The 12,581-nt window shown below is 34.8% G+C and overlaps 1 protein-coding gene across 1 annotated transcript; it reads right to left on the bottom strand.

Moving 5' to 3' along the window:
* Positions 1 to 239: 239 nt before the first annotated feature.
* Positions 240 to 11,652, bottom strand: LOC136810483 (transmembrane emp24 domain-containing protein 10-like). Its single transcript, XM_067067049.1, has 5 exons — positions 11,417 to 11,652; positions 3,012 to 3,123; positions 2,051 to 2,127; positions 1,637 to 1,763; positions 240 to 1,255 (listed from the first exon to the last, which is right to left on the bottom strand). Exons 1-5 carry the CDS (start codon positions 11,591 to 11,593, stop codon positions 1,131 to 1,133), a joined length of 618 nt encoding a protein of 205 aa, XP_066923150.1. The 5' UTR covers positions 11,594 to 11,652; the 3' UTR covers positions 240 to 1,130.
* Between the last annotated feature and the right edge of the window lie 929 nt (positions 11,653 to 12,581).

The following is a 12,581-nucleotide window of genomic DNA, read 5'->3' as shown; positions in this document are numbered from 1 at the left end:
AATTTTTTTTAGGATTCTGAAAACAAAACAATTAATATTGCGTCGAAACAAGTATAATAACCTAAAGGCAGTTTAAAATAAAAGATAGAAAGATTGAACTAAATCGAACAGCGAGTTTGACTTTCTTGAAATAAATTAATAAAAACCATTGCAACTGTTAATAAAAAAGTTAAATTAAAGATGCGGAAATATCCAACTAGGAGAGGAATTTCGAATAAACCTGAGACAAGTATTAGCCGTATAGGATTTTAAGTTTGTATTTTCATTAAAAATTGCGTGGAGAAAGTAAAAAATCTAAAAATTTCAATGTTTACTTTCCAGCCTATGAAATTAAATAATTGTTAAAATTCTAAAGTCGTCGAGAAAAAATTACCAAAATAGCTGTACCATAGAATCGAAAAATTTATACTCAAAATTGGAAATTGAATATTGTTCTGTTAACTATAAAGTACAGTGTTCAAATTGCGAGGGGAATATTCAGAAACTAAAAAGAGTTATGATGTATTCAGTATAGAAAGAAAGAAAGAAGTGGATGTAAGAAGTCAAGCTATATTGACATTTGAAAACTAGTCTACTCAATGCCACTACACCACACAGCACCCAAAAAAAAATTGCAAAATTCCTCTTTAGTTTGAAATATACAAAACCTATTTGGTTGGTTTGGAATATCACACAAAATAAAAATATCAACACAAAATTATTCAAGGAATACATAGAATATAATACTGTTTTCTAAACAAGGAAATGGAAAAAGCTAATGGATGTTTAGAAAAGAGCCTATAGAACAAGGGTTAAGCATTGTGAAGATTTTTAAGAGTTTAGAAAAGTCTTTTTAAAATGTATCACTTATTTTCAAACAAAAGGCAACAAATTTAGAGGGAGTAACGAAATCTCTTTCTAAACATCAATTTTTTAAGAGATTTGACTTAAAAACAGATATTTAATCCGAGAACGGATGGACAAATCCGAGAACGGATGGACAATGTCAAATAGATTACATTTTTGTTGAGGTATCTAATTTTAATACTAAATCGCAAAACATTTCAGTAAAATAGATGTAAATTAGATATTTTCCACAGAGCAGATATTGTAGGTGAATGCTTTTTTGAATGTTTTCGTTTTTTTCCATTTTAGTTTTCGATAAGCTTCTTGGCAATGAAAAATCTTCGAAGATAAAAGATTTGCCACATGGCCAACCCAACTAAACATAACATGGAGAAAACGCTGAAGTATAAGACACGGTCGCTGGTTGATTCTGTGAATTAAAAAAAAGATAAAAAGGATTAATGTAATGATTCGATTTGCGAAAAACAGTAATTTTCTTGAGACTTGGCTGTTTTCTTACTTTTTATCGAATTTACCTGAATTTGCTAACTCACCTTGCTTGTACGCTGAAGCAAAAATTTCACAAACTTTTCCAAATTATGAAACAAAATGCTATTAATTAATCTCCGAATCCTACTTAAGATCCTTGGCTGAACAAAGAAAATTTACATATAGTTTACAACTACCTTATCGGCTCTTTTTACGCCGGACCTTTTAACACCGGCCCTTATTACGCCACGAGCCCAAAGATAACGCCAATAAGGGCCGGTGTAAAATGGGCCGATAAGGTAAAAGAAAAAGTCGATCTTACCGTTAGTATCTCTCATCTGTTCTTCTCTCGCTCTCATGTAAGCGAAATCGTTGACAATAGCTTCGGATAAATCTTCCAGTTTCTTCAATTCTAATTCCATTGGTTTCAATTTCTCAGTCTTTTGAAGCTGTAAAGTGAAGTAAAATTACATCTTAAAATCTTTGGTCGAATAATTGAAGTCAGTCAATCTTTTACAAAAGAAAGTCTTTTATTCGGTGCGCCAAATATGAAATATGAATCTAAGAAACATAGTTTCCTGGCTCTGGCTCTACAGAAACTCCCTGGCTTGTATCTCATACAGTATGTCCGTAAAAAGATCTCTGGTAACTTTTTTGAAAAAAAAAAACACATTTTTTCTAGGTTTTGGTGGGCCTGTTTTAACCCTGCAAACCAAAAAGGTTTCATCATACTTACGTCATCATAATTTTTAGCTTCTACACCAGTTTTGACTTCTAATGAAATTTCACGATCAATTCCTTGTCCGTGAGTTCCTGTAAAGTCAATAAGAAAATAACTATTATGTTGCTTGAAGCGTTGTCAAATATGATCTTTATAATCTTTCTTCTTTTTGATTATAAAAAAAAAAACAATTTAATTTGATTTGGATGGCTTACCAACCAAGTGATCAAAAGATTATCAAATGGAAAAACTAATGCATTTTAAATATTTTAATATAATATTAAATATTTTAATATAATATTAAATATTTTAATATAATATTAAATATTCTAATACAATATTAAATATTTTAATATAATACTCTCGAACGTGCTCACCGCACTGGCTAAACTTCAGTATCTTTGAAATAATTCGTAGGCCCAATTGTAAACTTAATGGCTTAAGGAAAATTTTAGCATTTCTTAAATAGGTTTTAGCCTCGTTTAGGCTAAAAACTCGTCCCCAGGCCTCAAAAATGATAATTTTCGAAAAATAAAAAATCATCCCAAAATATTTTCCCAAGGAACAAGGGTGTCAAACTTCAGCCAAATCCGACCGTTTTTGAGGTCTCCAGCCTGCTCTAAAGTTTTAGCCACGTTTTGAGACTAAAACTCGTGACCACGCCCTTAAAAATGAAAAAAACAACTAGGGATTCACCCAAGGATCAAGTGTGCAAAATTTCAGCCAAATCGGACCATTTTTAAAGTCTCCAGCCTGCCCCAAAGTTTTGAGGTGACTGACAGACAGACAGACAGACAGACAGACAGACAGACAGACAGACAGACAGACAGACAGACAGACAGACAGACAGACAGACATTCTCAGATTTTATCTAGCTCAACTGAAGTTGAGAATTAATTTCTCGTATATGTAATATCCAATAAGACTTTGCAAATAACAGCTAGAAAATGAGTAATAGTTGGTCGGGGTTGCTTACCTTCACTTTGGAAACATACTTCAAACATATCATAATCATCAGTAGTGAAAGCGAACTTTCCTCTGGAAGCTTCTTCCTTTTTGTACAAAACATGTCCATTTGTGTCAATCACCTGAAAATGTTATAGTGAATAGTAGAAATTGAAAAATGGTGCCTGAATAAAAAAACCAAACTTCAAATATTGTCTCTTTGCTGCAGGGAGTCGTTTAAGTTATATAAGCAGCAAAGAGACAATGAATTAGAGAATGCAGTCAATTGATTGCTTGTGACAATTCTTCAAGTGGAGGGAACCAAGGAGAAATCTTAACTTATCCCAATAATATTAATAATAATGATTCTATCAATGCAGAGTTGTTAAAGGTTAGTTTTAGAAAAAAATACATCAGTCATCTATAGATGTGTTTGCAACAACAAGGATGATAGTTAACTGAATCAAGTTCCAAATCCTAAGACAATGTCATGAAAATTGAAAGCTAGAAACAAAATTAAAGGACTGATTGCTAAAGTTCAACCACCTAAAATTTGTTATTCAATTACCAAGCTAGCCCTTCCATTTATAAGGCCTCAATTACATGCTGAATTAAAATAATTGCTGCTCAAAAATGGTGAAATATCAGGAAAAAGCCTGTCTGGCTGTGAATGGATCTAGGTGGGTGTCTTTTGACCTGTAGATTTTTCTCTGATTAATTTTTGAGGCTAGCATGGATCAAATTTATAAATTGCTAAAAAATTGACGTCATCCATCGGCAATTAATTTTTTTTTTGTTTCATTTGATAGAGGGCAATAAATATTGCTAAGAAAAACGTTATTTTGTGAAATGCGTTTGACTTGACTCTCAAGCTTTTAAAGATTTCTGGGTGTGCCCTAACCTAACATTTTGCAGGCAAATTTAATGAATTACAATTTGGCTGACAGGGGCCTATTTTTTAGGCGATTTTTTTGTAGTAATACTCTTTGTTCCCTAGCTCATCCTCTATCAAATGAAACAAAAAATTTTCGATTTTGATGATTTTTGAATTGCCGATGACGTCATTTTTTGAGCTATTTTCTTTTATAGCTTCTGAAATATTGATTTTCAGATATATGTTGTGATATTTTTTGAAACCTTGGGATGAATATCTTTTATTTGAGCCATATTTGAACTTCTTATTTTCACTTTCATTTTCAAGCCTCACAAAAAGTGATGATGTCACATGGGGACCAGCAAAATGGTCAAAATTTTTCTCTCCACTCGTTTTTGCAATCTTATTGACCTAATTGATCATTTAAAACAGTTAGTTTGCTTCTAGCCTGGGAATACAAGTTCATAATTTTAGAAAAAAACAAAAAAATACCTCACCTCACAAAGTTCTAAAATTATAGAGCTTGGGCGAACCCAAAAAAATTTTTGTTTCCGGTCCACCGGCAGGATGAAAATTTATTTCGTCGTCACCCGGCCGCATTTTTTTTGTACAGCATTGTTAGGGTTAGGGTTAGTTTGTTTGCTTGAAAAACTTTTGTGAATCAGTGTTTGAGCAGTTTGAGGCGTGTGATTTGTCACGTGATATTTCATATTCCACTGTAAAATGCATGCCTAGAAATCACTTGGAATGAAGGTTTTATCCTGATCATTGTTATAGAAATGAAATTTTATTCATCTCAAACTAAACCCTGCATTGTTTTTGTTAATTCTTGCTTGCAACTCAACTTTTAAGAATATTTTTTTTAATATACAACTTGGTTTTTATAAAAGAATCATGCTGATTTGTGAGTAAAATAAATAGAAACATTCAGCAAAGTGGGGACTTTTCAGTAAGTAAACAGCTTTGTTTTTATAAAAGGAATCATGCTGACTTGTGAGTAAAATAAAAAGAAACATTCATAAAGTGAGGATTTAAAAAAAAAATTGTGGAAATATTTCTCTCAGTCTACTTTTTTCTCAAAAAAGTTCCCTTCTTAATTTCAGTTTGGAGCCTTTAGCAATTGAAGATAAATATTCAAAATGAAAGAGAGTGTCCAGTTCCTAGAGATATTGTAACACAATTGAAAATATAAAAGATGAAAATTAAGTATTTGAATAAACGCACGCCTAGACCACTATAAATCAAAATCTAGGCGTGCGATGATCACACGTGAATTTTTCTTATGCCGAAGCCTGTAGGGTTGTCAAGTTACTACAGATTTAAGGTAAAGAAGACCATAATTTTTACTTCTACGAGTGCTTTAAAAAATCGAGTTTTGGGATCGAAATTAAGCAAAAAAAATTATTTTGCGGCCGGCTGGGTGAGTGTTTTTTTTGTCACCCGGTGGACCGGAAACAAATTTTTTTTTCGTGTTCGCCTTGGTGCAGGTGGATTAGTCTGACACAGAATGAAATTCACGCATTCACGCAAATTTTCCCTGAGTTTCACGCAATAACCCGATTTTTCAGAAAATCAGAAAATGTTCGGGAAAAATCAGGGAAACATTGGAAAATCGGGAAAACTGCACAAAATTGGTGGGAAAAAAGAGAAATTCACGTATTCACGCACAAAATAGCCGAGATTCACGCATTCACGCAATAAAAAAGTGGATTTTCAGAATAGTGTACTTTGGATGAGGGTCAAGTATTCTTAAGAAAGTGCCAAAATTGAGGGTGAAATATTCTTAACGTATTCTTACTTTTTTAGACTTGACTTTTTTACAAACATGAGAAATGATCAATTTGAGAGTTTTGGACTTTTGAGTAAACATTTGGATTAAAACTACGTTTCTTTCCAGGGGGGGGGTCAGTACTAAAATTTTAGACATCATGACTTTTAGTGACGTGGTGGTATTACAAAAAAAGCATTAAAGCATTTTAGTACCATGTGTACTAAAATCCTAAATTAGGTGGGGTCTTCAAGAAATTTTGTTTTCAAAAAATGTTTTCAAAGTTGAATGCTTTGTTTTTGTAAAGAACCATGGATAACTGAACAGAAAAGAAATAGCAAGCTGTAAATTAGAGGTGAAAAATAACCAATCAATCTTTGCAATAACTAAAGTAGAGCAGAGCAAAAGTGTCTTGACTGTTTTTGAGTCTTTATATATCTAGAATAGAGAGATAGATCAGGTTCATTGCCAGCTTAAATAACCAGAGTTGGCATTTTATTGAAAGTCTAAAGACCCATTCTCTGAAACGAATTCCTAATTTAGGTGGTCACTATGCTAAACTGTAAAAAAAATTTTTAGTACTAAAATTCATTTTTCAAAAATTAGGTGGGGGTATGTCAAAAATTGTCAAAAAACCTTTTAGTACTCATATATGTCTTGGATTTTAGTACCGACCCCCCCCTTTCTTTCTCAAAGCTTCAATTCCTCTCTGACAAAGGAAGTAGTTTTTTTCTGTTAACCAAATACAAAATGACTGTATTATTATCAAATTCTGTGAAACTCGCCCTAGAGTTTCTTACGATCTTACGATTTGGCCAATTTTCACCCTGATATTCTTATAGAAGATATTCTTATAAAAAAAAGTGTGCATGTTTTCATTTTTCATTTGTTTTCCTTTTTTCTGCAGAGTCAGCTTTTTCCATAAATTATGCGTGCAGATCGAAATTATCAAAATGCATGCAAAAGTATTGCTAAGTAATAGGCACAAAATCTGGCCAATCAGACTGAACCTGCATTGCAGGGAACAATCTCTTTCGCTGTGACGAAATGAAGATACCAAAGTGTCAACTAAACTGAAAGATTTGACACACTCAACCAATTGAACCAAATAACAATAATTGCTCCTTATACAAAACATAATTTTTTATTACAAATTTGTTAATTTTTTAAACACGAGCAACAGATTCAGAATAATAGAGGTAATTATTTTTACAACTCACACTTTTTTGATCGTACATTAATTGACATCTTGACATTATAGTCATCTTGTTACAGTCAACTGCTCTAACTTGAGACGATTGGTCGAAACATGGGACAACATTCTGCTAGACTGCATGGGAAGTTGGGAAGTTGATCTTCAAATTAGTTTTCAAGGTTGGCTTGGCTCAAATTTTTTCATCTATGGCTCAAATTTTAGGGAATTTCTCAAAGTTTTTGAAAATGTTAATTTCATTAAAAAGCGCCGGGTTATTTTTTCATGAATCCCTTTAGAAGTTTTGCGCCACATTTTTTTGCTTGAGAGTCAAGTAAACGATAAAGCGCTATCACAGCATTAATCTTTGATACACATTTTGGCAGGACGCTAGTGTGACTAACTGCCAGGGATAATTCTCTAGTTAAAAGATATCTTTTACCTTAGTTAGGAGATTTTTTTTTACTCTGCTGATTTTTGACCTTCCAATCATCTTGCGCATGACGGGGATTTTCTTGTTGCGTGTCCGGGGATTTTAACACTACTTTTTGGTCAGCCTAAGCTGAGCATTCAAATCCGTAAAATTCATTTCTTCTTCTTCTTCCATAAGACGGCAAAAAAAAAATCCGATTTTCCGATCTCACTTTGATTTCTTAACTTTCTTCCGATCGGGTTAACTTTTTGGTTACTTTTAGCGTACGTTGTTTTAACAGATCATAATGTGGTGTTTCAAGATGGCGGCTCAAGCGATAGTCAGATGTGATAAAAGTCAGTGTTGTACCAAAGTATTTCCAGTATAAATCTGTTGCAAGCTTCAATTTCTGTCATTTATTTTTTAACTCGGCAATTCAAACACATGATTTTCATCAAGGGGACTCTTTTTCTATATCTTTTGAAGCTTTAAAGCCGTTTGCTCAAGTTTTTGTTTATGTTGAATTTTCTGATACTTTTTATTGCCGTTTTTGCAATAAAAACATATTTTTCTTGTTTGCCTCTAGGTGGGATTGATGGTGTTATAATGTTATTGGAATTTGATAAAGTTTACAAAAGTACAGCTACTGTCTAAATTTGATAAAGACTGGATGCAATTGTGCTTTTTTGGACTAAAAGGCGAATCGCAAAAAATTGTTTGGTTCCCGTCATTTCTACTTTAAAAAGTGGGGGTCGTTCGGTCATTCGGTTGAAAATATTTTTTCTTTTAAGAAGCAGCTACATCTTGTTGAAAGGGAATCCGTCGTGTGGACTGATCCGAATTAAGAAATTGAGAAACCGTGGATAAACTGGTTTTCGGTTTACTCTCCATTAGCATGTGGCTCGCTACTTCGATTTGAAAACTTGTAAACACAGAGCGTGCAGAGGTCGACAGTGGAAATCCAGCAAAGCAGCGGAAAAGCTTTCCGACTCTCCAACTCTACCTGCTGACCGTAAATCAGGGTCGGTCAGATGACGGGAACCAAATGATGACATCACATCTCCTATTATTGGACTTGCAAAATTATGACAAATGGTCTTTGGAATTTGATCAATTATATTAATATTATATTAATATTAATATATACAGTTCTTGTTGAAATTGATCAAACTATTTTTCATGCAGTTCCGGACGCAGATTGTGTTTTTCTAACCTTTCCTAACTTTGGCGCACGTTTTGACCGAATAATGGAATGGAATGAATGGCGATAACAGTTTATACATATCTCTTATCAGACTTGCAGAAAGCGGACTGCAGAAAGTTATGAAAAATGGTTTCTAGAATTTAATGAATTATATCGCCAAGTTACACAACAACAGATCCATCTGGTCTTCATTTAACATTGTTTTAAAGTTTAAAAAACACTGCCAGTGCTTGGCACAGAAGAGAGGACTCCCAGTTGAAATTAATTGCTACTTCGCTGCCTTGTTGAATTTATTTATTATGGTCGTGTGTTTATTCCGCTAAGGCGGTAAGGCGATCGCCCAAATTCATAGACCAATCAAAAGGGAGTTTAAAGCAAAACGGGGAAAAATGAGCTTCCCCGCATAGTTATGAATTTTAAGTTTTGCTTTCGATTATCATTTGCGACTAAACTACAAAATTTATTTACGCAGACTGGATGCAAATTATATTTTTCTGACCTTGCCAAATTTTGGCTTTGACTGAATAGCAGTCAGTATTTACGTACCTAATTGCCCTTGCAGACAACTGATAAATGGTTTCTGTAATTTGACCAAGTCTACCAAAATACAGTTCCTGTTGAAATGTTATAAATATGAACTACGTTTGTAAAGTTTTTTGATGCAATTGTGTTTTTCTGGAGTTTGCGCTTTGTGACTTAAAGTTTGTAGCTTGTTAGTTTAAAGTGAAATTGGAGTTTTATCAAGTAAAACAAAAAGTACAGTTTCTGACGTTTTGGCAATTTTCTTATTTATTTCTAGTATAACACTTTGGTCAGATATGGATATTGTCTACATCGAACAGAAAAAATGTATCATAACTGACTGGAATGAAAATAACAAAAAGTTTAATTACACTATGTTTCTCTTTTATTTTATAGTAATGAACTATAGCTTAATTGTTTGATGTCATAAAAACAGTGCTACAATGCTAAAGAGAAGTATACTTTGAGTTTCTCGTGGGGGGGGGGAGGTGTGAAGGAGCTCTCAGGCTTGTTATCAAATGTTTCACATTTTGTACATTACACGCTTTTTTTTTATAAGAATAGTGTACTTTGGTTGAGGGTAAGCATTATTCTTATTTTTCTATTGTTCTAAACAATAGGCCTATTGTTTTAAACCCGAAATCTCACCCTGATATTCTTATAGAAGTTATTCTTATAAAAGAAAAAGCGTGTATTCAACATTTTTAGTCTACTCTGTTTCAGTACATCTCTTACATCTGTTAACCCACTTATTAAAGCTATCTAGCTAAGCTCTATTGGCTGACCTTCCAGCCTCGGCTGGTTTATTTAAACTTACCCTGGACTGAACGCGCGGTCTGCGCAATGTACTTATATGATCAGGCGATTACATGGGCGTCAATTTTGATGCATTCACATGAACTTAGTTGACCGCCGTGTGTCGTCCGCGTGTTAACTCGTGACCACGCGTTCACTTTTCTCCAGCCACGCGGTTTGTTTGTCCTGGGATAGAAATATTCTTTTTTCGTTCCCCAGACATTTGCCCCATATATCGTCCGGGGAATCGACAGGGTGGTCCTTAGGCAAAAACTCCTGACTGTCTATTGTGGATGATGGCTATAGCTGTGATTTTAAGGTCAATTACAGTATATTTTGATACAATAAAAAGAGATGATACCCTGAAGTCGTGTAACTTGCATTAGTGGACAGAAACTTTCATAGCCATCAAATGCCTAGCCTGACCAACCAAAAGCAGAAAAATTTCAAAACAAATCAAATGAACTATCCAGACGATCTCAATCGACAGTTAAGGAAACCATCCAGGATCCTGCCATTCTATCAGCCAGCAAAAACTGAATGACACTTGTAAACTTAAGTTTCTTACCATTTTCCATCGAAAACAATCGAAAACATTACTACTTCCCAAAGCCGGAGACCAAAGCAAATGATCTCTCTTGATGAGAGCGCCCTTTCAGATCTATTGTTAACTCATTTAAAATGGTGGACAGAGTTGCGGAATGGCAAAGGCGCCCACTGCTTCGAGGGTGGTAACTCCAAAACGCCCAATATGACCAGCCAACCAGTCAAACCAAATCGAGTGCAATCAATCGATAGACCTTTTTTCAAAGAGGCCACCCTGTTGAATAATTATGCAGTCCAGCAGAAGAAAAATGATACAACCATGCATAAATTATTACAATATGCATGATACAGTAATTATGCATGACTGTATCGTTGTTTTTCTGCTGGACTACATAATTATTCAACAGGCTGGTCTCTTTGAAAAAAGGTCTATTGAAATTTGATTGTCGAACGCAATCGAATCTCAATCGAATATTACCGCAATTTTCAGATTCAATTGATATTCGATTGTGTTTGATTGATGTTCGATTGCGTTCGATCGTCGATTCATTGACCCCCGGATTGTTCATCGCATAATTTCTACGGGAAATCGAAATTAATTTCATTCGGCTTGTGATGTTTGAGAGTTTGGATGTTGGGAAGCTGCAAAAATAAAGCCAGACAATCTGAATCGAACGGAATCGACGATCTAACCAGTCGAACAACAATCGAACCAAATCGAATATTTCCCAGAATTTTGACGTTCGATTGAGATTTGATTGCGTTCGACAATCGAATTTCAATCGGTCGATTGCGTTTGATTTGGTTCGACTGGTTCGATCGTTGATTCCGTTCGATGATTGAGATTGCTGGAACTATGCAGCTCCGCTTGCAGCTCTACTCTACCATTTTTGTTTTAATTTAAGTTTATATTTTAAAGACCAACCAGGTCATTCATTTGAGGGCTATCCATGTTAGCCTCCACTGATGCAAGCTATCCTTACGGTCTGACGGTACAGGTTGCACCATTTGTAATTAGGTTTCTAAACTTGGTGTCCCTTCCTTCGGGTAAATATATGTTTTGAATTGAAATTGAATTGAATTGAATTGTCAGTGAAAGAAGTGGAGAGTATAAAAAACATACCGTCAAATGTGTTTGAATAGGGGCGTCTGAAAGTTTGTATTCGCCAGTTACAAGGATATCTTTGTGAACTTCTTCCCTTAGGCACTTCTTATTGCCTGCTGATAATGTAAATGACAAACCATTTGCATGGAATACCAGTGACAAACAGAAAGTTACAAGACTCAGAATCGTCGCCATCTTTGTTGCTAGCTTGTGTGCAGCGTCTCTGATGAACGTGGCATTTGAAAACCCGAAAACACTGTTTACAATCTATAAAATGTATGCGTAATCCTAAAAGCAACAAATAGCGGCCAAAATTTCAAAGAAGACATCGGAGTAAAATGTTCGATTCGGCTTTGCAAACAAAATGATTATCATTTCAAAGATTGAACTTAAAATTTTGAATTTGAGGGACCCAAAATCACGAGATAACGCGACGTCAAAGTGGGTCCTGGCACCACCCTGATGATTTGAAGCAAAAGAAGAAGATAAAGGATCACGCAAAAGAAATTCCAAATCACGTTAAATTAAGTTAAAAGTTAAATTTTCTTACTATCACGATCACGTTGTTAGTAGATCCAAACAGCTTAACCCCGCCTAACTCACCTGGTGGGGGGTGGGGGGGTTGGTGGGTTACCCTGGGTCCTGGCTGGGTGGTACCAGAGGCAAGTTTTCGTAGAGAAAAAATTTTATTTTCGATATTTTTCGAGCTGTAACACGGGGGGGGGGGGGGGGGGGGTTCATGGTTGGCGGAGGAGTAGAATCGGCCTTATTGGGGTTCTCTGACGGAGACGGACAATTAGACAATTTTAGTGCGGAAAAACGGAATTTATATTATAGCAAAAAGTTTTGCAGAATTTCGGAATTGGCAAAAAATATTCAATTCAAAGTTCGCGGAATTTTTGACAAAAATCTTGAATTTCATAGGAAATTTCGGTGGCGGAATTTTGGTTGATTTCTAGGTTTGACGGAAATTGGAGGAAAAAATTGAATTGGCGGAATTGCTGAATCGGGTACCCCCTGGAACCCCTGAAGGTCACCTTTTTAGCAATTTAGTCTCTCTCTGGCTCCAAAGAGCTCTATTGTAGCCTTTCCGTATTTCACAAATACGTTCGTAAAATCTTTTCATGCTCACTAAAAAAAATTCAATTTTTCGCTAAAATTTAATCTTTAGTCAAAGCTCGAA

The sequence above is a fragment of the Clytia hemisphaerica genome, unplaced genomic scaffold, assembly GCF_902728285.1.
Source record: "Clytia hemisphaerica strain Z4C2 unplaced genomic scaffold, Clytia hemisphaerica genome assembly, whole genome shotgun sequence".
In the NCBI taxonomy this organism is placed as follows: domain Eukaryota; kingdom Metazoa; phylum Cnidaria; class Hydrozoa; order Leptothecata; family Clytiidae; genus Clytia; species Clytia hemisphaerica.
Note: the sequence above shows the minus strand (reverse complement) of the source record. Positions and strands in the feature narration are given on the sequence as shown.